This window comes from Eutrigla gurnardus (genome assembly GCF_963514095.1).
Source record: "Eutrigla gurnardus genome assembly, chromosome: 5".
Taxonomy (NCBI): Eukaryota; Metazoa; Chordata; class Actinopteri; order Perciformes; family Triglidae; genus Eutrigla; species Eutrigla gurnardus.
The window spans coordinates 29,033,883-29,057,721 of record NC_139919.1 but is presented as its reverse complement, the minus strand read 5'-3'; the positions used below and the strand labels follow the sequence as shown (position 1 = coordinate 29,057,721).

The window sequence follows — 23,839 nt, the reverse complement described above, 5'->3', positions numbered from 1 at the left end:
TCTGTTGCTTGGGCTTTTATTAATAGTTTCTCTTGTCTACATTGACAACATATGCCTTTGTCCTCTCTCATATTATATTAATTGACTATTACAGGCAGGACATATGTCAATAAAGATGAGTAACAGTCAACAGATTAAAAATAACACCTGAATATGCCCTAACGTTAACTTCCCTAATGTCCCGGATGTATTTAAGGCGGGAGTAACTGGCTATGTTGTCCAAAAGTAAGCTAGCAAGTTAACGCTCCAACAACAGCAACTAAACTATTAATTTTGTCCATTTCAACACATAAACGTTACTGTACCTTTCCCCGTTCTTCTTCCTTATTTCCGTTCCCTGGACGCCAGGAAGCTTTATTAGTTTTGACTTTTTAATAACGCTAAAGTATTAGCATCTTTCCTGGGGTCACGTCGGAATCAGATACCTCGTTTTGCTCCGCCCCCCTCCAGAGGACAGGTAAAGTGGTAGAGCCGGGAAGGGGGGAGGGGGCTCAGAAAAAAAGGCCTCTCCATTAATGAATAGGCGTTGCCATGTAGTCATGTTGTAGGCTTATGTAATATTTCGAAATAATAGTAGTTATAGTATTGAAAAAAATAGTAAAAGTAGAATATTTAGATGTTTTTCTTTTTCTTTGCCCATTTGTGGCGCCCCCTGTGGATGACAGATGATGACGCCTCCTATGGATGACTGATTTTTTTATGGTGATTATCTGGACAATATCGTGATGAATATATCGTAATTATTTTGTAGGCATAATCGTGATATTAAATGTTGTTATGGTGAGGAAACTGTGTGTGTAGTTCACAGGCAGGACTGTAGGAGGCAGCAACGCCACCCGGAAAAAAAAAGGAAGAAATGAAGAAGAAGAAAAAGGATGTGACGTCGGTGTTTACACCATTCTCTGTGGAGTCGCAAGTGTAGCTGAGCAGAGGAGGCGGATGTGATAGAATCTCTGTTTCTCTTACTTTTACACGTTTACGTGTAGTTGCCGTTATCCCGATGGGCGGTCACGAGCCCGAGTCCATCGACTACTCGGTGCACGAGGCCTGGAACGAGGCCACCAACGTCTACCTGCTCGTCATCCTGGTCAGCTTCGGCCTGCTGATGTACGCCAGAAAGTAAGGACCGCCCGGTCAACGCATAGATGGAGATGATGGAGGTTCAACAAGATGTAGTCTCACAGATATACAGTACAGCACGAAATAAATACATACACATATATATATATTAGCTATATATAATACACACACAAGGTACTCAAAAGTATAAAGTAAAAAGTATTACTATGCAGGACTTTTCTACTGGCTGTTTTTTTTTTTTTTTGCAAGGCTAGCTGAATCTTGGGTTATATTAATAATAAAAATAATAATCCATAATTCACCTCACATGCATTAAAACTAAACAAGCCCAATTTAACACCAGTTTTAATCATTGCTGTGAACTGTCAGAAACAAGTGGTGATATTGTGCGTGATGCAGTGTGGCCTTCTGTTCACCCGTCACTTAGGAACAAGAGGAAGATCATGCGCATCTTCACTCTGCCTCCGGCCGCCGGCAGCACCCCCGAGCCCAACTTCTACGACAGCCTGCAGAAGGTCCGCCTCCGTCAGCAGCTGGAGATGTACTCTCTGGGTGAGGATCTGGGTTCATAATCCAGAATGTGTCTCATCCTGAAGACAAGATATATGTAATGTTGACTCTCTGTCTTTCAGCCAGGAAGTTTGATCAGCATCAGCAGCAGGGCCAGAGCGACAGCGTGCAGCTCTCCATGGAATGAAAGCAGGAAGGAAGTCGCCCCTGTCTGTCGGAGCAAACGCTCCCCGTCACGTGGATGGCAAATGGATTTGATGATCAGAGTTGGAGCTGAAAGCACGACCGCCATCCTTCCCCGAATGAGAAGCGTCTTCAGCTGGATGGATGGAGAAGCAGCGTGGTGGCAGAGACTCTTAACGTGGATACAGGAATAATAAACTGCAGATATGAGATTAAAAGAAAAACCCGGCATGAAGAGGGGTTTTTTTTGCACACGGATCAAGATCCTTCAAACTTAACGTAGATTTCCATGTTTTTTCTTTTTTTACTTTGTTGAATAATGTGTAATGTAATTAAATGTTTTATCAGCTGGGTAGTAAAATGTGAAATAAAGACACAAATCTAAAGCAGTCAGTCAATACTTTGGATGTATTATCTCACTAAACATTGGGTCTGTTAATCAGAGACTTCTATACAATCGGAGAGAAGTCGCCCCCCGATGGTCAGCAGAGAGAATGACAGTTCGGCTTCACTATTCAGAGGGAGTGACTTCATTCTCTTACTCCACGATGTCTCTACATAGCAAATTAATTAGTGAACCCACACCAAGGCTGAAATAAACCTGCTTTCATCGGATTCATGAAGCTCTCAACGTTCACCAACCAGTTTTATTGATACTGAAACATGGAGTGAAGCGCTCCGTTACTCAGGAAGCAGATCCACCAACGACACAAACAGGATGGAGATGAAGCGACGCAGCAAACATGTTCACTAATTATCAACACCGTTAAACAGAGACACCAGAAGAGAGTTTGAATGCTTGGACGGAAGAACACAGCATGCTGGCTTTAAACCTGAGCCAGTTATTTTCCGTCTGCAGCGGTTCACATTCAAACTGGGTTTCTTTATGAGCCAGCCTTCAGCAATGAATGGAGCGCGTGTTATTTACAAGGATTCTGGAGCGACACATGGTTTCATCAGCACACACAAACATGAACAGCTGATAGCTTCTTAACACGGCCATGGTGTGTGTGTGTGTGTGTGCGTAGGGAAAATATACAGAATGCTCCAGGCATAAAATAAATTGTACAAAGCGAGTTCCCTTTGTCTTAACCGATGTCTTCAGGACGACAACAGAGCGTAAAAAAATAACAGTTTTTTCAAAACAAAATATATACAAAACACCAGGCAGCCAGCCAGGAAACAGCAAATAGAATAAAGATTGCTCATTCGCACGGTACAGCAAGCGGATTCTGCATAAGTCGGGTAAAGTTCGGGCGGCAGCAGCGGACGAGATCTAGCGCGCGTCTCGTATGCGATTAGCTTTATTGAGGAAGCGGCGCCTCAGCGTGGCTGGCGAGGGCAGACGTCCTCGTCGCCCACGGAGAGCTCGCTGGCGTACTCGGAGCTCCAGTCTCTGAGGAACAGCTCCTCCGCTTGGCTCTGCAGCGTCTCTTGGCCCGTTCCGACCGTGGAGCCGGTCTGGTTCACCACCAAGCCCACTCCGGCGGTCCGGGTGAAGTAGTTCTCCGACCAGTTGGACGTCCCTGCAGCCCCGAAACAGAAAAACATGCATGAGGGGAAGATGGGGCCGAGGTCACCTCTAAAGTACAGTACTTAGTGACAGAAGCATTAGTTATACATCTATTCATCTTTCTTAAAATATACCGATATCCCTATAGATCTATCTTGGATGGATCAATCGATAGATCGCCTGTCACTGTGGATCTTTTTTACTTCATTAAAAGGTTCAGATGAGTTCTAAAAACACAGTACAGGTAGCAGCTCACCTATGTAGACCACTCTGTCGGTGACCATGTACTTGGCGTGATTGACCCGAGCAAAGGGAATCTTCATCTGCTCCGCCGTCGAAGGCACCGCGAACACTTTCTACGCAGAAAACAGAACAACAGGATGAGTCACCGTTCTGTGACGCTCACGGAGTGCCGAGCACGAAGATTCGAATCTCCACAAAAAAACGCACCACGTCAACGTGACACTTCAGCTGAGGCCTGCTGAGAACCAGCAGGGACTGCAGGAAGGGGAACATGGCGGCGGGCGAGTGCTTCCAGCAGCTGACCAGGAGTCTCACGTGCACGCCCCTGGTGCACGCCGCGGCGCGCAGGGCCGAGTCGATGTCCGGCCAGAACCTGACGGAGGGAGACCAACGCATCACGGGACTAATCTAATAATAACACATCATTTTGGGAGGGTTTGTGTCTGACGAGGAGGGGCTCGTCACCTGAGCGGCTTGGTGAACTCAGACAGAGGAAGATAGTCCATGACGGAGATGTACACGAACTTCCGGGCGTCGTGGATGACGGAGAGGATGGTGGCGAGGTCGTCCGAGCGGCCGCGGGCTGAGATCTGTGGCGGGGAGCTCTGCAGGAAACGGACACGACACGGGAGGTGAGAATCAATCTTTGACTAAATCCTCAAACTTAATGAGTTTGTATCTCCGTCAACTTGGACGGTACAAAAAAAGAGAAAGCTTCATTAACAGGAAGCTTCTCGCGGAGCTCTGAACTCACCGACAGGTAGACTTGAGCCGGCACGCCGTTGAACTTCAGCTGCAGGGGATTCTGGGAGCTGGACAGGGCAGAGAGGCGAGCGGGCCAGTAGAGCGGCAGGGAGCCGCCGTTGTCACCGCCGAGACTCCAGTAGACCCCAAAGAGCCGGAAGGCGTCCTGAGCCAGGCAGCCGCAGTCCTCCACCGACAGGCCGACCTCCTTCACCTGGTGTTGACAGATTATTTGACTCAATGTATCCATTAATAAAATTCTACAGTATGAATATGACTCGTTTCTCACACATTCATGATAGGCAGGCACTCTGACGTTTTACCTGCGTCAGAGAGCGCCAGTCCATGTTAGCGCTGCCCACGTAGAAGTGCTTCTGATCCACCACCCAGAGCTTGGTGTGGACGATGCCGCCGGTTACCGCCTCGAGGTCAACTTCTCGGACTTCTGCACCTGAAAGAAAAGTGCAGTCATGACTTTAAATATGGCTGCTTTTTGAGATGGATTGAGCCAAAATAACCCAGTTCCTTGAAGAAAGTTACGACTCGACCCAGCTGAGTTTATGATGCCGCTGCTGATTTTCTCTCATCGATCCATTAATTCAGGCAAAAATGAGTAACATTAGGCTAACTATCTCCATATTGATTACATTTAATTCTGGTTTAAACTTGGAGTAACTAGATATCAGGTGTTAATTGTAGCAGAGTGTTGCCTCATTTTAAATCTGGATTTACTCATTTTAAATTTTGCCAAACTCCGATTAATCTTAGATAAAACAAATCCTTGTTGATGCAACCGAGACTGTGTGTGTTTAAACACGACGAACCTGCTGCAGCCAGCTCTGCCGTGTCTTTGGTTGAGGTCTGGGGGCTGTTGACGGCAATCTGGAGAGTCACCCCTTTGGATTTGAGCTGTTTAAGTTGCTCAAAGATCCTTCTTCCCTGCAAAAGAGGTGTAAAAAAAGAAAAATGCAATACTGATAACAATGCAGTGTGAGACGAGGCTTTTCTACGTGGTTTCCATACTTCCACGGATCGTAGATATAGAACATTATGGAACAGACAGATGAGGCTCCAAGCAGCTGCAATTAATACATGAATCTATGATACTGTATTGAAAACGTTGCCCCTGGACGACATCGTTGCATGGCTCTGGTTTAGAGGTTTGCTGGTTGCTGCATGGTGAGATGGGGGCGTTCCACTGAACTCACCTGAGAGTCAGAGGCGTCCCCGACCTCGCCGTCTCGCAGCGTGAAGTAGAAGGCAGCGATGTGGACCGAGCTGTTGGCCTTGTCCAGCAGACGTAGCCAGCTGTCTGCGATGCTCCGTCCGGACGAGGGAGAGGACGGGTAGAGACCCTCAGGGATGCTCTCCACCAGCTGCACCCTGAACAGTAAGGGAATAACCACTTACACACCAAACAGAAGCCGGCGTAATCTTAAACTAGACACTTTTGTTGATCGCGTCTTACCGACAGTCGGTGCTGCAGGGCTCGAAGCCGAAGCCCTCGAGCAAGTGCAGTTCCAGCTGAGCCGTGAGCTGAGCCACGGACGAGGGAAGCCCGTAGAGCCAGACGTGCTGGCCGAACCCCCCGAGGAGCAGCAGGGTGGTGGGCAGGAAGCAGAAGAGGGCAAAACTGGAGCATCCTGAACTCTACAGAGCAAGACAAGCACAGGTTTACCTCACGTGTGACGAGCGCCTGGGAAACAGCTGAGGGTTGTGTTGCATACCAGAGCGGTTACTGCAGGGTGTGGTGACATTCCTCTGTGTGTGACTCCAGTGTGAGACCACCGAGACAAGCGGAACCACATAGCTCACCTTAGGCGACTTGGCTGATGGAGCTTTAGCCGGCTTCTCCGGTGCTACAGGAGAGCTCCCCTCGTCGACGTCGGCCCTCTCCTCGGCAACGTCTGGGACCTCGGACCGGCTCACGAGTGGTTCACAGCACTCCGTCTCCTCCCCTGACTCGTGGCCCTCAGACTTTTCATCTGCAAACTCATCTTCACACTCGACGTCTGATGAAGATCTACTGTCCTTGTATTCAAGCACGGTCGTCGGCTCCGTCTCCCACGGCGGCTGCTCGTCGGTAATCGCCTCCTCTTGGCTCACAGTCGTGTGAAGGAGATTTGCAGACTCTGGCTCCTCTGTATCTCCAGAGGCCGACGGGCTGATGCTGCTCCTCCTCTCATCCATGTCTCCGGGGGGCTTTTGGCTGACGGCGCCCTCGCCTGGAAGGTGAGACAGGGGGGCATCCTGGACATCCTCAGCTTCGATTTCAAGCGTTTGGCCCCGGGCGTGCTCTGGCACATGCTGCTCCGCCCCTTGCTCTGGTCTCAGGGCCGGCCTGGGGCTCGCAGTCATAGCAGAGAACTGCACCGACTCAGACAAACTCCAGTTCTTGGGTGCTGCAACAAGAGGACTACGGGCTGTCACCGTGGCCTGTTCGGCGCCGCTGAAGGACGGAGGGGGGGCGTCGAGGCCGACTTTAGGGGGGCGGACCGGCAGCGGGAGGGCTGTATCTCGGACATCGGGCGGCTTGGTCTTGGAGGCCTCCACGCTTCCACTTTTCCCGAGAGGCTGAGCTCCTTGGACGGGGGTCTCTTTTTTGGGGCAAGGCAGCTCCGAGGGCTGGCTTGCGTTGGTCGGACGTTTATGAAAAGTGGGGATCCGTGAGACGGGTTTCCCACCTTTGCGGTTCATGTCTTCTTTGTCCTCGAGTTCCCTTCTCGCAGCCTTCTCGTCAAACTGCAGGCGGTCCAGCACGATGCTGCAATACTTCAGGTCCTGAGGAAGAAGGCTCGTAGTTAGAAAAAGTCATGCTTCTTGGTTTGTAGCTTATATATAAAAATGGGATGGTCTCAAGATGGCGTAGTTGCACAGAACACCTGAAATACTTGTTTTTAAAGCCAGCAGACTCACAAACTCAATGCAGTGTTTTGTTCCTCGCCTCGATGCTGTTTGACAACAGTGTGATAACACGGTGCATTACCTGGAGAGGCTTCAGGAGGCAGTAGTTAGAACAGCCACACCTATTCAAATTATGGCCACCACAGGCTGTCATATTTGTTTATGAATACTTTAGTGTTACCACGGCTACAACATTCTGTAACTTTACATTAATATTGCTTGGCTTCTTTGATAATACAGGGATATCTCCTGGCAACCGTCTTTCAGCGTTCTGTAATAGATCAACTGGACGGATCATGGAGGCGTGGCCAATCTACTGGTGATGTTCCTGCAGCTGCTCCGTTGTCAAACAAGCGTGACTCTTGCTTTTGTCCCCTCCAATGTTTGTATTTGGTATTTGTTTTCATGTCTTCTTGTCTGATGACACGGATGTTTTCACAGGCAAAGTAGGAAAACCCTGGTCTGAACAATGAATGCTGGATCCCACTGAGCTGCCCCGGTCTCTGGTTTTGTGCATGCTGTCTCCTCCGACCAGCCTTGGCTTACAGGGTGAACGAGGCACCGTTAATGTTATTGGTAGCACCTGCGCTGGTATAATAGGCCTGCATGCTGACTCACTCACTGTCAACAAAGCAGAGCCATTGCTAATGTTATTAGCTTTGGTGATGAATGTAATTATTCAACTGTAAGATATTATGGAAAACAAAAACCAAATGTGACATTGTTATAATGACAAATACAATTATAATATTAGCCCTGTTACAAATATTAAGTTTGATATTGGCCTCATAACTAAAAAAAAAAAAAAAAAAAAGAGCATTGGTCGAGCAGTTTCCATGAAAACCACTAACTAGGCTAAATATAGGACTCTCTTTCCTGCTCTACTTTAAAAGGGATTAAGAGACTTCCGCTACAGCCTGAACAAATATTTCCTATTCGGGATTACATGCTGCTGCCCGTCACCCACCACGTGGCTGGTAAATAATAACCCAGGGCATTATGGGTAGCCGACTAAAATAAATAAATTATACAATACATTTTCTGTGAGGTGAATTATTACAGACTACCTTTACATGAGCCGCCGCATCCTCCTCCTCCTCCTCCAGCTCCTCCAGCTCCGCAGTTTCCTCCTCCTCCAGCTCCGCAGGGAGACGTTCACGTGTCTCCATCTCTTGGCTCTGGACGGACTCCGGCTCGGACTCGTCTGACTCCTGATGGGACGACACACGCATTTAATTATTCAGTTTCCAGGGCGGACACACTTGTCATGAAGCATCACTTGTAATATAATGTAATTATTTTTAATATAATTATTGTAAATATTTTGTATATATATGTATATAACGTATATAAATAAAGTAAAGACGTAATCTTCTTCACATATAAACTGCCAGAATGAAGAAGAGAAAAACAACTCACCATGAAGCAGTAACTTTGCTTGGTAACGGTAATAAGTTCCGGCTGTGCGCAGGCGTTCACGCTCACCAACGTTATCTGGTTCCTAGCCAGCTAAGCTAAACAGCACATACGCTCAAATGTGCTAAAAGGAGGGGTTTTAAATCTGTATAATCCTTCCCCACCTCGGAGCGCTTTCTCCCGGGTTAGCCTCCTGCTATCGCCGCTGCCGTTCACCCCCACCAGCTAGCAACACGCTACGTGGCCGACTGTGTGAAGTTTTCCAGTAGCAGCGGCGGCGGAGGAGGAGGAGGAAGGAAGAGAGGAGGCGGAAAAGCGGTGTAATGAAAAAAAAAATAACCCACCTCGTATGTTGTTTTCAGCTTCAGGCGGGTCGACCTTCTCCGCCTCGCCGGCACCTCACTTGCCTCAGTGGGGTGGACGGATCTTCTGGATCGGAGTACCATCGACATTTTTGGATGAGGGACTACTTTATTAACAACGCAAAAAAACGAGATTAACGGACGGAACGTGAAGTCCACTCTGACTTAACGGTTAAAAAATAAAAAAATAAATATTTGCATTGGTCAGCTGCTACTGTAGTTAAATTATCCTCTCCCGGTGAGCTATAAACATAATTTAAAAAAATAATCCGATTTGAAGGCGACGTCCTTCTTCTTCTTCTTCAGACGACAACAATAACAACAAATTGAAGAAACCGCCATTTCCTGTCATCGCTGATTGGCGGTTTGATTCAAAGTGAAGGCTCCGCCCACTGTAAATGTGAGGCCACGCCACGTGCCCACAGCGACCAATACGAGCGAGGCTCGCACAACCCGGAAATAAGGGATTTACCCTCCGCCGTCGTCTGTACTGTTTATCCGGGAGCTCGGCGTTCACTTTAACTTAAAGGTATTGTTTTCCTTAAATGGTCGCTGACAGCCTTGTTTATATAATTCATTTTATTTGTGATAAAACCAAACAATAACAGAGTGAAAACAGAAATTATGTGATTATTGATTCGCGTTACCAAAGTTAGTTTCAGTTCAACGCTAGCTTTAGCCGTTTGTCGAGCCTGGTTGTTTATGTTCCAAAGAGCAAAGGGAAGCCGGTTACTGCGCTTCAGATGTCCCGTCACGTGACAGCCTAATGTCCCACTAATGTAAGGAAAGTTTAGGCGTTAACGTCGAAAACAATGAGAGAGAAAGCCTTAATAATGATATAATAATAATATTCACTGTCTGTGAATCAACATTAAGGTCGTCTCAGCTGGGGAAAGTTCACACGGTTGTGACGTCATTCATGGTTTTTAAAGTTAAGATTTCTTACTTGAATTTGAAATAAGAAAAAAAAAACTTGTGATTTACAATAAGTACATTTGTAGAAAGAAATAAACCACAACATATCATCACCGATAAAGTAAGAGCTCATCCTCATCTGAGATATTGAATAACCTGTTATTGATAATTATCTGTAGTTTGTGATCTCGCTAGTTTTTTTTAATGACCACTTGTTATTTCAGGGTGTATTAGGATACATGACTATATAAGGTTTATATAGTTTCATGACACGGCCCAGTTTGGGAAAACATGAGTAACTATGAACACGTTATGACTGCTTAATTATTTGTTAAAGGGTTACAATCATTGTAAGGTGAGTGAGACTGTTAATTACTGTCTACGTGACGCATCGACAGCGGTGGAGAAGGAGAAGCGAGTGCACCACAACATATGATTTATTTGCACAGTCAGCTTAAATGATTAATGAAATGTAGAGGAGAGGAACTGGTTCCTGTTGAGACTAGAATTGATCATCAAAAACATGACGTGGTATCGGTCTTATCGATAAATGCAGTGATGCAAAACATAGATAAGGTCACATTGTCCAAACATATTGATGTCATTGAGGTAAACACATTCCCTCCACGTCGCCTGTCTGGCTCAGTGTTCGCCTCATGACCTCCTGACCTTCTCGTGGTTTTTTGTCTCAGGTCTCCCACGTGAACCGCCGTCGTGGCTGAGAGGAGACGTTTGTGTCAGTTTCTCTGTGTGATGATGGACAGTTAGTCGCTCCAATGGAAGCTCCAGTCATAGCCTCCTCCCCTCCCCCTCCTCCTCCCAACTCCACCACCGCCGGGCCCGTCCCGGTGCCCCTGCGTCCGGCCGTCGCCCCATCGGTCCAGCTGGGCTTCACCATCCTCTACACAGGTCTGTACGCGGGACTCTTCCTGGTGGTCTACGTCCAGCTCTGGCTCCTCCACCTCTACAGGCACAAACGATGGAGCTACCAGAGTGTCTTCCTGTTCCTCTGCCTGCTGTGGGCGGCCCTCCGCACCACGCTGTTCTCCTTCTACTTCTGTAACGCCCTGGAGGCCAACCACCTGCCCGTGGCGGTCTACTGGCTGCTCTACTGCTTCCCCGTCTGCCTGCAGTTCTTCACGCTCAGCCTCATCAACCTGTATTTCACTCAGGTGAGACGGGACAGAACGGGACGGGGTTTTCCCTTCAGGGTCACCAGCTGTTAAATAAAACCGTGTGGAGCTTTAGAGAGACTGCTTTCAGTGTCATTCTCACCATCAGATGTTTGTGTTTTCACTCTGCTGCTTCTCTCGTGTTTCACAGGTGTTGCTCAAAGTGAGAGAGACGTACAGCTCCGACGTTGACAGAGGAGTGTAAGTTACACATAAAGAAACCCAGATTATGTTGATTGAGACTCGGCCCACGACTTGAACTTCCGTGTCTCCGTCAGGTGGATGGCGAGGTGCGCGTATGGTGCATTGAGCGCCGTCTTCCTCTGCGTCAACGCCGCCTGCGCGGTTCTCGGGGGCAGAGGGGCCGGCGGCGGGCCCGGGGAGCGGACCTGGAGTCTGGTCCTGGTCCGGGTTCTGGTCAACGACTCGCTCTTCATCCTGGACGCGGTGCTGCTGGCCGCCTTGCTGTTGCTGCTGGCCAAACACTCTCGCTCCACCAGCCCCTACCTGCTCAGCAAGGTGAGCGTCGCGTTGACATCACTATGACATCATCGGGTTTATCTCAGCATGGCGCTCGGAGAGACTTTGCTGAGATAATCTCACAAACTGGAATTGTGGGTGTTTACCAGTCAGGGAGGGTCTAACAGAGGCTAAGTCCCGCCCCCCTCTGGTGGACCACCATGGGACATTTTCCAGGAAAAGATGAGTTGCATTATGGGAATTGTAGGATCCAAAACCAGGGGCTAAAAGTGAGGCTAACCCATTTTGCTGCATCTACTTTGATTATTTACTTAATTCACGTAAATGCCCCTTTAAACACGAAGCCTCCTCTGATGGAGCTCCAGGCCAACGCTGTCTTTCTTCTTTCTTTCCGACCCGATCAGGGGACCACGGTGTGCCGGACTGCAACTCTGGGAGCAGCAGTGATCTTGCTGTTTGCTAGTCGAGCCTGCTACAACCTGGCGGTGCTCATTCTGTCCCAGAGCCACCGGGTGGAGTCGTTCAACTTCGACTGGTACAACGTCTCCGACCAGGTGAGCATCCGACTCTTCTAGTGTTGGTGGCTTTTCACATCGTCATGATAGAGTTGATGTAAAAATGTGTGTGTGTGTGTGTTTTTTAGGCCGACCTGCGTAGCGAGCTGGGTGACCGGGGCTACCTGGCCTTCGGCGCCATCCTCTTCATATGGGAGCTGCTCCCCACCAGTCTGCTCATCCTCATCTTCAGAGTCCGCCGGCCTGCTCAAGAGGTACGTCAGACAGAAACGTCAACTGAGTGAAGAAAGTGAGAAATGAAACATGAAACTGTGGAAGTCGTTTTCACATTTGTTTACTTTCTTTCTGGTTTTCTCAGACGAGCAGCGCGGCCATTAGCAGCAGAGTCCTACCTCGTCCGTATTTCTTTGATGACCCTCAGGGCAGCGACGAGGACGCGCCCATCCCGTGGGCTCGCAGTACAAATACACACTTAAGGTGCCGTCCAGTTAGTCAGTACAACACACAGATATTCCATGACTTGATGGAAGTTGGTGGTTGCATTCTCTCTGCTGGCCACCAGGGGGCGACTCCTCTCTGGTTGTATAGAAGTCTATGAGAAAATGGTCCTACTTCTCTCTGCTGGCCACCAGGGGGCGACTCCTCTCTGCTTGTATAGAAGTCTATGAGAAAATGGTCCTACTTCTCTCTGCTGGCCACCAGGGGGCGACTCCTCTCTGGTTGTATAGAAGTCTATGAGAAAATGGTCCTACTTCTCTCTGCTGGCCACCAGGGGGCGACTCCTCTCTGGTTGTATAGAAGTCTATGAGAAAATGGTCCTACTTCTCTCTGCTGGCCACCAGGGGGCGACTCCTCTCTGGTTGTATAGAAGTCTATGAGAAAATGGTCCTACTTCTCTCTGCTGGCCACCAGGGGGCGACTCCTCTCTGGTTGTATAGAAGTCTATGAGAAAATGGTCCTACTTCTCTCTTGATGTATTATCTCAGTAAACATTGTAAACATGAGTTTATGGTCTCAATCTCTAGTTTCAAGTCTTCTTAAATCCAGCATGATGTTCATTTAGTACATTATGGTCCATTTAGAGTCCACCAGACCAGAAAGCAGGGGATGCTTTAGGGGGCGGGGCTTATCTGCTGATTGACAGGTCCATTTAGAGTCCACAAGACCAGAAAGCAGGGGATGCTTTAGGGGGCGTCTCATGATTTTAATGAATCTAGATCAGATGAAAAAGTGATTTTTGTGACGTATATATGCTCCTACTTCCTGTTTCAGCTGGTACGGATCAGAAACCGCTCCTCTCCTGTTCGCCAGCAAACCTCCGGACCAGAGCCACCAGCACCACACGTTCTACTCCACCCCCCAGAACTGACCTGGACCTGTGACCCCCCCCATTAGGGTCGTCAGGGTCGGACACCAGCCGGTAGTCCGTGAACACTTTTTTTTGCACTGAAAAACCTCAGGAAGTCGTCAACAAACAGTGAATATGCACCTTGTAGCTTTTGAATTGTATTGACTGTTTTTATTTGTGGCTCAAAAGGGAACAAACTTGGTGGCGTGCTCATCGATCTCCTTGAAAAGGAAAAAGGTGAGACTCAGTGAATGTGTTATTTTAAACGAGTCACTGTTCTGTTGTTGATGAAACCAGGTAAACTAGCTCTTACAATTCCTTAAAGATTGCACATTAAGCTTCGTTAGCATTCCTCATTGAACTAGACAGGTGACGGATCTCCGTCATGTGTCTACGACGACCACTGTCGTGTTGACGTTTGGCAGGAAATCAGCTCAGAGTCGTCATATAAAGACATTTCTCCTACAATCTTGCCAAAACACCAAAATGAAACTGACCCAGCTCCTTCAGTGTGTTTGCAGCTCCGTCAGCTGCTCGTCTGCTACATCCGTTCTATCGTCACTTTTGCAAACTAAAAAGTTTTGAATCATTTTTTAATTTTAAAACGTTACATTTGATTTCTTCTTCCATTTTTCTGTATGATTGTATTCTGACGGACGTTTAACTTATTTTTACGATTACGGTTCTAATTGTAGCTTTAAAAAAATCAATTGTCCTTTTTATGAGGTTTCCTCATAACGCGTCACTCAGATTTGATTTTACCACATGATTGATATTTACTATGTAAACAACAAACCAATAAAAAAAATGGAAAATTAGCTTGTTTGGTCTGTTGCTAGGCAGAAAACGTACCTGCTGTGTGTACACCCTCTTTATTTACTACAGAACTACTACTGTATACGTTTAGTTTCAACGATTGACTTAAATCTCATTTATTGGTGATTATTTGCTCTACTTGTATTTTATGTATTTTAGATTTGGCTACACTTTACAGTTCTGTGATCTCTGCATCATTTCCTAAATATTGTCCAAGGAAGGTTCCCAGAAAGAAGAACAGCATTTTGGAACTAATTATATGGGAAATAATTTACTTGATACTCAGGTCGGCTGAACATCAAACATTATTTTGAAAGTTGTCTAAAAGAAAATAATCACTGGAATACTGGATGATTGAATCTTCTTGAATAAATAATGCTAAGATTATTTCTGTATTAGCAGACATGAGGGCTGAGATTAGTGCTTACAGACTCAAAAGGCTTCATCATAAACGTGACGAGAGACAACGAGTTTAATCTTCCAGCTCTCTAATCCAGAGACAGAGTGCTGGTTCCACCCGGACATACACACCAACACACGCGTTGTGCCGCTGCCGTGTATCAGTCAAACAGTTTATTCTGCATTATGTACAGATCATCCTATTAAAACTCTTTATACAGTATGTACACATTCAAATAAATCAGTATGTTACAGCGACCGCGGCGGCAAAACAAGAGTGGCGAAGGTGAGAAGGAAAACCGAAAAAAGCAGCCGATGAGACTCCCCCCCCCCCCCTTGATTCTGAATTCACCGGATCCGACGCCGATCCAGGTGTAAGGTGTTGATGTTGGTGGAGGGGGGGGGGGGGGGGGGCACCGAAGAACGCTGAATTAGACAAAAAAAATAAATCAAGACTTCACCGACAGTAAAACTACCAAACACAAATCCAAACATCGTCTCTCTCGGGCCGATACATGGGTTTGATGTTCGTCTTCCACCTGATTGAACAGCTGCTTCTTATTGCAGGAGTCATTCTGGAGGGGGGGGAGGGGGCAAATAGAGTGCTATTGCTGTCCGACACAGAAACTGTCCGGGTGAGCGGAGTCCAACCCGACGCAGTCAGAACCCCGAGCCTGCGGACGGCGATGAAGAGCCGACGCCCCGAAAAAAACGATCCAGTCGGCTCCAAGAGTTCCTGTCGGTCCAAGAGCGATGTGTCCGAGTCCGAGCGCGTGCATCAGTTGTCCGGAGGGGGGGAGGACGGCGGCGAGGACGTCTCCAGCTTACGGAGGCGACGCCGCCTCAGCTCGGCGGCGTTAGGCTCTCCGTCCTCCTCCTCCCCCGCCGCCGCTCCATCGCCCAACTCTTCTCTTTGCTCCGTGAGCGAGGCGGTCGAAGTGGAGTCGGCCGGCTGAGAGGAGACGGTCGCCGCGTCGGCCGGCTCAGCTGAAAAACAACATCAATCTGAATCAGGGATCATCGTCTTCGTGGTTGACGTTGATTATCCTGGCAAAACAATTGTGATTTCGCCGATATTATCCCGATAATCATAAAACTCAAAAATGGCACCAAAGCATCCTGATGTCGCTTTAAATTTTGTCAAACAAATATATTTATTGTATCACAGATTTTTTTTGTTAAAACAATAAAATAATCTTAAACAAGATGATCAGAATGTCTATTTTTCACGTCTCTACCACGATAACAAGCCAGACAGCTTTTTCAATTCAATATTTCAAGTCAACGTGACATCACTTACAGCTGGAAGGGTCCTCCTCCTGGCCGGGGCTGTCCAAGCTGCTGCCCGCTGCAGGAGGGGAGGCGTCCTCGTTGGTCCCGCTGGCTGCTCCGCCGCTGGCTGCTCCGCCGCCGGCCCGAGGACTGTGGATAAACAATAGTTCTAGCTTATTAATAAGGAAATAGCGTGAGCAGGCTAGCTGCATGTTGGGATCAGTTCGAGCTTAAAGGCATACTTCACCGGTGAAAGTTGGTCATATATGTAGTCGAAATGTAAAATACTTTTCAAGTTAGCAAGATGGAATAATGCACGACATTAGGAAATACTAGCGGGTTTCTACTATACTTCAAACGGGTGAAGTATCCCTTTAAAGTGTCGTTTTAAGGAGGAGGCCGTTACGTGAGCGTGGTGACGGTGCTGAGGTAGTGGTGGATGTTCAGCATGGCGGCGTCCAGCAGGGTGTGGATGTTCTGGAGACACTGCAGCCGGGCCTCGAGGCCCCGCCGGCCGTCCGCCTCCAGCTCCCTCAGCTCCTCCTCGGAGAGCCGGGATAGAGAGGGAGGGGGAGGAGGCATGGAGGACACTGCAGGAGAAGAGGAGGAGCATCAACACAAACGGGTCCAGGTGAAAGAAACTAGATCCACAACTTATCATCATCTGTCTGAGTGGAATATTTAACCCTAAAGTTTGCACTTTTAATGTGAATGCTCATCAAAATTGTATTCAAGACAGCTTTTTAAAGTCACTAGTGACTATTCAGGATTCTCCCGATGACAGAACGATCAACTCATCATCACTCAATCACGATAGAATCCCATCATAAATACAAATGCAGGTTTTTACGTCTAGTAGTGGGAAATGCTGGTGACTTTCACACATAGTATATGTTGCTTTGTCACTTCCTAAAACAAAGGCTAAACAGAGAAGTAAGACAATATTACCATCAATATGCATCTAAAGTTCACAAGTCAACCAGCACCGTACTTCCTCCCCTCTCTGCTTCTCTCTGCAGCAGCTCATCCTTTCACAATAAGAGCCTCGGGTCTTACAAGCGTGACGGCTTACCGAAGGGCGGAGGTGGAGGCATGGGCAGCCACGGTGCAGAGGGGAAGGGAGGAGGCGGGAAGGTGAAGGGGAAGCCTGGCATTGCTGATCCTGGAGCAGCAGCACCTGCAGCGGCGTCCGCAGTGGACGCGGCGGCCTGGCTGCTACCTGATGAAACACACACACACACACACGTTATCCCAGAGACATAAAACTATACAGATATGATCCAGAACATGCAAACATGGGTTTGCATGTTGAGTGATCCGTCCTTACCAGCGGCCTGCGAGGCCTCCGTGCTGCTTTGTGGGGCGTCGGCAGCACCGGGAGCACCGGGAGCAGCAGCAGGGGGGGGGACCGCAGGGAAGGGCCCCCAGAAGGGGAAGACGCCGGGAGGGAAGCCGGGTAACATGCCGGGGGCCACTGGTGAGGAGACGGAGCAAAACAGAGCCTAACCAGCCTGGAAAAGGGCTCAAATGTGCATTTGGCAAAGACCGCTAAAACATCATTGAACCAGTCGTCGGTAAAGACTTGGAGCCCCTCTGGGTGGAATTTAAACATTCATCAGCATTTGTCTGAGTTTTCTAGAAACAAACATTTGAGGCCATTTTTATGCCTCGCTGTTGGCCATCTCATCGTCGTGAACGTAATTTCTCATGATCGTCTGGAGGCAGTTTCCCCAAATCTAGTACCGGACTCTCACCATTGGCGGGTGGGGCTGCGGGGGCGTTGGCGGGGGCTGCGGGGGCAGGGGGCGGGGCCTGGGCTGGAGCCTGGTTGTTGTTGGATGCGCGGAGGACGTCCATGCGACAGGTCGGGCAGGTCTGCTGCCTCTGGAACCAGGAACGCAGGCAGCTGGAGGGGGAAGCAACGTTACATGAGACATACAGGTTCTCGTTACACTGACTCGTTTACATGCCGACAACGTCAGACAGCTACGTTTTAGTCCTGCGGACCAGAATCTTTTCCTGCCGAGTCAGACTCACCTGGAGTGGAAAATGTGATTACAAGGTAGCTTCTTGGCTCCGGTGACCATTTCCTCTCGGCAGATGATACAAACGTTGTCCGAGGCCAGCAGGTCTTCAGGGGTAGCATCGGGGTATCTGAGCGAGGGCAAAGGTCAGAGGAGAGGTGAACGTACTGCCTGCTTTCAAAACAAACGTATATCGGTTTACTGCAACCGGAGAAAGAGCTCGTCTAAACAATAACACGACATGGGGAATGGACATTCATTTACACATTTACACCATTACATGATCACTAAAATAACAAATAAGGAGTTCACAGTGTAATCAGGAGAGCCTGAACTCACAGCGTGTTCATGTTGCGGATCGCTCTCCGAGACATTATAGCATCCGTTACGGCTTTCTTGAACTGCCTGAAAGAAAAAGAGAGAGAGAGAGAAAAATAAATAAATAAATAAATAAAAACATGCTTTAAAAATGAATCCTAAACATCAAGTGACTAAATATTATATTAAACCTTTGTTTGAGTTTTACAGATTGGAAACGTGGCTTAAAAGATTAAATAACAATTTAGATTTTGGAAATTAAACCAAACTCATATTGGATACATTTTAAGAATACTTCTGATTGGATCTCACTTCAAAGTCCGTGAGCGTTTCCATCTGTCCCGACATTTAGAGCACTTCATACACACTTCCTGTAAGTCTGCATTTCTGCAGAAATTGCCCGAAGAAATTACCCACAATTCATAGCGTTATGACGTTACACACAGGGAGGTTACCAGGGGAAGTCCCCGGAGGAATTAATATAACACATTAGCACAGAAAATGTAACATAAAATATGGTTTAATATGGAACATACAACACTTGAATAACTTTTAATTAAAACAAGTGAATAGATTAATTGATAATTAGGTCGCGTTCAACTGGTTCAAATCAGGCAGTAAAACACTGAGTTAAAGCTACGGTCTATTCAGTCTATCAGCCGTAGGCCTGCATAGAAACCATATACCAGGTGAGGTTAGTTAAGTCCCTGAGGGTTCAGGACTTAAGGCCTTAAAGGGGGGACACTGGGGACTCTACTGTCTGTGAGTAGTGGAAGTAACTCACCTCATAGCCAGATACATGGGCCGAATGGCAAACAGGGGGAAGGTGTGGACCTTTATCATGATGGTCATGAAGGCGATGTACAGGAGCACTTTGATGAAACCTGAAATAAAAACAGTTTTTTGTCTTGAAGTTCACACACAGTGTAGAAGCAAACAGCAGAGAGAAGTATTGATCTAAAGGATGAATGTGTGTGAACGTGTTACCTGTGAAGAGCTCGGTGTAGAGCATATAGACGGCCTTGTTGTCCCAGGGATTCTCACTCTGCAGGTCGATCGTGTGCAGCAGGTATTTGATGAAGGTGGTCAGCACCATCGTCATCAGGATGGCATACTGAGAACGAGAACATGGTACGAGCAGGATTTAACTAATCCTGTGTTATTGTTTGGTTAGACGGGGAAAATCAAATATCACAGGATCTCTGACCCAACACCTTCATATTAAGATGATGCTGTAGGGTTGATTGTTGGTGCCGTCGTACAATATTTACAATATGAAATCTTTTTATTCTACTAAATAATCAGCAGTAATGTGGATAAATAATAAAACAGCTATAAAAAAGTCTGGTAAATTCAGAAAATCCTTCCAGCCTTTAAAACCACAAGAAGCCTGATTTTAAAAAAATACAGGAAACAAAATAAAAAATTTAAAATGTCTTTATCCTTCATTTATGCAGAGAGACCTTATGATTTATGACCATTTTAGTTCAGAGTATTTGATTGCGTTTCACTAAAAAGGATGTTCGCTATAAAAAAGGTGTCTTATCTGTTACCTCATGTAAAATGTAAAGTGATACCAGGATGTTTTAGTTTTAAGCATATTTTGATGGTTATCAGGATAATATCATAAATCCTGATTATTTTGGCTTATATCGTGATATTAAATGTTCATATCGTCCCATGCCTCATCCATATTATGTCAAGCCCTATGTCGGGTATTTTATTCCGTTTTATTTTGGTTAAATAAGCCCCTTTAGAAATACTCGTATGACAAACCTCAAATCCAAACACAAGCTGGACGGAGGCTCCTCGGGTGATGATGCTGTGACAGGCGTGGTTGACAAACAGGAAGTCCAGGACAGCCAGCAGTCCCATGAGAGCTGCAGGAAACAACCAATATTCACTGATCAGTGAGGGGTTGCAGGTTCTACATGCAGAAGCTCTACAGAAACATAGGAAAGAGCACCTTTCTGGCCCAACATAAACAAGTACATCTATAGAGTATTTATAGATGCATCTGATGGATTTAAAGATTAATAGCTGGGGACTGATTCTGGAAATCTAAACCAGATATATGTCCAGGACCTGTTGACAGAGCAACCAGAGTTTGAGTACAGTAAGCTACTTAGATGACAGGCTTTAGGAGTAGCGTATAGAAAACTGTTATTAAAGTCTATTAATGGGACTTATTCTGGCTGCGGTGCACCTGGGCCTCACGTGCAAGCAGCACTGGTTTGCATACAGTTTCTTTCAGCGTGAACACTTGTTTCATAAGTGGAGTCGATACAGCGGAAAGAGATAAAAGCGGAAGTTAAAGAAAAGAAAAGGCCAACACAGAAGGATCTCTGATAACGTGTACTCACATAACACTCTGAAGTGAAAAATCACAGATATGTTTGGACTCCGTTCCATCTGGAAGGAGACAGACATGCACATTACTTACAAGGTAAACTTATGTCCTTTTGATCATTTATTACACAGAAACCTCTAAGATGTTCCAGTTTGCTTGATATCAACAGTTTGTTCAGCAACACTTCACTACACTTAAAGAGTACATGTTGTAGTTACAGAATGGCTCCGGAAGGCACTCAATTTGTAAATCAATACCAATCTGCCAAAGAGCAATGTTTGTTCAGCTCTGACACGCTACACACCATCTGGCCCATTCTTTGCCCCGCGTCTCCTTTTTTATTAAACCTGTAATCAATGGAGGAAACACAAATACAGTGGATTAAGTAAACATGTAAAGATAAGGGAGACGCCTCTCCCGTCACTCACAAAGTCCACCCGGTCCTCGGCCAGCCAGTGGAAGCACTTCAGGAAGAGCAGGAGTGTGAAGAGGGCGACGAAGCGGGGCGAGAAGTCGTCCCTGAACACGGTGAATGCCAGGCACGTCTCGGTCACGGCGTACCAGGACCGCTCGATGAGATGCTGATGGTTGACGGGAAAAACATCAATGTATGTAAACAAAATGACAGCTGATTGGACGAACCGTGGTCATTAAACACAAAGACAGCTGCTCCTACCTCCATTTCTGCAGCCCTCAGCTGTCCAAAGAAGACCTTCCTCATGAACTTCCCCAGCAGAAACACCAACACAAAGGCCTGAATGTACAACACCTGATAGCAGAAGGGAAACGCTGATTGGTCACAATGCCACTGAGAAAAAATAGATACGACTAGTAAAACCTGATTTAACTATAGTTTGGACTTGAGCCGTGCTCTTACCGCCATGCTGGGGCTGCTCTTGGTGAGGTAGACCACAGTCGGGTAGAACTGGTGTTTGAGGAGATAAGCGTGCGCCACCACAGCCCCGGTCAGAGCCAGACTGGTGGCGGTCACCAGCGCTGCACGCACCATTTTGGACTCAGATACTGTGGCGGGAAAAAAACAGATGACGGGAGAAAGAGAAGAATAAGAAGGCCGTCTTTTTGGTTTACTCTAACAGCAACACTGATTTATATTTTTTTTAATTAACTGCAAATACATATTTAAAAAGGTGTGTTCACACACGCCTCGTCAGTCATCTATAATTAGAAATCTGCTCTGCAAACTATGTGGTTATCCATTAATAAAGAACGCTTTGGCAAAGATTATGCCACTCCATGTGAGTTTATAAATGGTGCCTCTCATCGCAGCAAGATTAACCTTTTAGGAGGTTAAACATAATAATCAAAGGGAAATAATTACGATATCTGAGGCTTATGGGGCATTCGGAAGCACCCTTACTGAGGAGTGTATGTTTATGCAGAGAGACCTTAAGATTAATGATCATCTCATTCAAGATTATTTTTCACTAAAGATAATGCTCAGTAATAAAAAAAAAAGACAACTTATCTGGGAAGCAATAACAATATTTTATTCCTACTGAAATGTAAAGCAATTCCAGTACATTTTATTATAATTTTAAGAATTTTAAGCATAGTTTGATGATTGTCTGGATGATATAGTCAATGGCAATGATTTTAGCCTTTCGTTTGCTGATACAAATCACTGGATTTGAAGAAATCCAAGAGAAATTGCACATCTCACAAATACAATTTGTCATTTGGCTGCGTGTGCGTCATTTCTCATATCTCAAGACAACGAAGATGTGATTTTGACTCCACGACGTCACTGATGCAAAGCAGTGTTTTCAGAAGTGAAAGGATTGGCTCCAGTGACCGCAACCCTGTGATGTGTTTGTTACTGATTGGGGCATATTTGCAGGAGTCAGTATGTGTCAAATAAACATTTCTTTTTTTACACATTAACCAAACCCTCAAGCAGAAAGCCTAACCCTGTCACCTGCCTCATTTGTTTGTTTGTCTGCTTAAATTGTTTGTTTTCTATTTGTGTAAAGCGCCCTTGGGTTTCATGAAAGGTGCTATATACATTTAAAAAATTTAAATATTATTATTGTTGGGCTGTTTGAGTGTCAGTGGTCAACCTGCCAGGTGAACAAGTGTTAAACCCTTAATTAGACTGATCTGATGAGCATATTAAATGAGCTTTGATCAATAGTTGTACACTATTCTATTATACACGTTTGTTAAAATAAATAATGAAGCTTACAGCTGACATTACATGACATAAGTCACAGCTGGACAGTGAGGTGAATGTGGTTATTGATCTTCTATTGTACCAAACTAAACATGCAATGCCGGTAAAATGTCCATTCAACTATTTAGTTAGCATCTTTGTGTCATTTCCTCCTGCACAGATGCTACTACAGCTAACTAATGCTACATCCCTCACACTGAATGCGACGTGATAAACCACCGTATCTCTCATGTCCGCATATTTAAAAGTAGCTCAACACCGACACGTACCTTTGCTGTAGGAAGCTAACTTAGCTCGCTAACATTTAACGCTTACGTTGTAAGAACTAAATCTTTAAAGAAGTCCAAACAACCTTGTAATAGCTTTGCAGGATATATATAAACAAGCCAATAAGCTGATTAGACGTCTCATAAAGATGCATTTATTTGCGTGTGTGCGTATTCGCCGTTACTGTACTCCAGACTTAGTTAGCTAAGTGTTAGCTACCTAGCTAGCCAGCTAGCAGGTAGCTACAGCTGTCAGCGCTCAGCGGGACTCACCGACTCGACGTCCGCGGAAACTCGCTCCTGTTTCACTTTGACGTACGTCTCCTTGCCTGCTCGGATCTCTTTTATTCTTGGCAACTACTCCATTCCCATCGTGTCACGGCAGCCTCTCTCTCTAATATATATTATCCTCGCCACCCCCTTTGCTTGCTTGGCTGTGGCTGGCTACGTGTTTATCTTTGGCTTGCTCCTTGGGAGCCACATCACATCCGGCTGCGACGGTAATAATATGGCGCAAGAAATATTTCACACATCACTGTGACAAACGGTAAACAAAAATATTTTATAAATCAGTTATAAAGAGACGTTGTTAAACGTTTTATTAATTCAACATATTTCCCAGTTGTATTTGTGAAGCTTTGCAGTGCGCATTTGTAAATGTTAAGAAACTCCTTGCCCATCTTTTGGGGGATTTACGGTAAATACCAAACGTGGACCAATAGGAAGTTGAGAGGCTGGAGGTTACATTACACATTGCTGTACTGCACTGTAATGGGAATTATCCAGTAGAAGGTTAAAAAAACCTCCAGTAGAAATAT

At 46.3% G+C, this 23,839-nt stretch overlaps 4 protein-coding genes across 5 annotated transcripts; 2 read left to right on the top strand and 2 right to left on the bottom strand.

Moving 5' to 3' along the window:
• Positions 1-881: 881 nt before the first annotated feature.
• On the top strand, positions 882-2,162 carry smim19 (small integral membrane protein 19). Its single transcript, XM_084009453.1, has 3 exons — positions 882-1,119; positions 1,508-1,632; positions 1,713-2,162. The coding sequence occupies exons 1-3, from the start codon at positions 1,001-1,003 to the stop codon at positions 1,775-1,777; spliced, it is 309 nt and encodes a 102-aa protein (XP_083865579.1). The 5' UTR covers positions 882-1,000; the 3' UTR covers positions 1,778-2,162.
• Positions 2,163-2,388: 226 nt separating this feature from the next.
• Positions 2,389-9,257, bottom strand: pld7 (phospholipase D family, member 7). Of its 2 annotated transcripts, none has more exons than XM_084009440.1 (12): positions 8,938-9,257; positions 8,245-8,388; positions 6,089-7,054; positions 5,742-5,923; positions 5,482-5,656; positions 5,098-5,212; positions 4,597-4,724; positions 4,284-4,487; positions 3,995-4,134; positions 3,737-3,902; positions 3,543-3,642; positions 2,389-3,299 (listed from the first exon to the last, which is right to left on the bottom strand). In XM_084009440.1, the coding sequence occupies exons 1-12, from the start codon at positions 9,043-9,045 to the stop codon at positions 3,097-3,099; spliced, it is 2,631 nt and encodes an 876-aa protein (XP_083865566.1). In that variant the 5' UTR covers positions 9,046-9,257; the 3' UTR covers positions 2,389-3,096. The 2 variants fall into 2 exon arrangements, with proteins under 2 accessions (XP_083865566.1, XP_083865567.1); XM_084009441.1 differs by lacking the exon at positions 8,938-9,257 and adding an exon at positions 8,597-8,891.
• Positions 9,258-9,359: 102 nt separating this feature from the next.
• On the top strand, positions 9,360-14,200 carry gpr137 (G protein-coupled receptor 137). Its single transcript, XM_084009450.1, has 8 exons — positions 9,360-9,484; positions 10,563-11,042; positions 11,194-11,243; positions 11,321-11,561; positions 11,927-12,076; positions 12,166-12,291; positions 12,396-12,514; positions 13,310-14,200. Exons 2-8 carry the CDS (start codon positions 10,647-10,649, stop codon positions 13,404-13,406), a joined length of 1,179 nt encoding a protein of 392 aa, XP_083865576.1. The 5' UTR covers positions 9,360-9,484; positions 10,563-10,646; the 3' UTR covers positions 13,407-14,200.
• A 554-nt stretch (positions 14,201-14,754) lies between these two features.
• Positions 14,755-23,489, bottom strand: syvn1 (synovial apoptosis inhibitor 1, synoviolin). Its single transcript, XM_084009443.1, has 16 exons — positions 23,295-23,489; positions 21,442-21,587; positions 21,241-21,333; positions 20,993-21,145; positions 20,578-20,626; positions 19,991-20,094; positions 19,202-19,328; positions 18,999-19,098; positions 18,236-18,301; positions 17,910-18,026; positions 17,627-17,778; positions 17,200-17,346; positions 16,945-17,091; positions 16,279-16,462; positions 15,901-16,022; positions 14,755-15,587 (listed from the first exon to the last, which is right to left on the bottom strand). Exons 2-16 carry the CDS (start codon positions 21,571-21,573, stop codon positions 15,379-15,381), a joined length of 1,902 nt encoding a protein of 633 aa, XP_083865569.1. The 5' UTR covers positions 21,574-21,587; positions 23,295-23,489; the 3' UTR covers positions 14,755-15,378.
• Between the last annotated feature and the right edge of the window lie 350 nt (positions 23,490-23,839).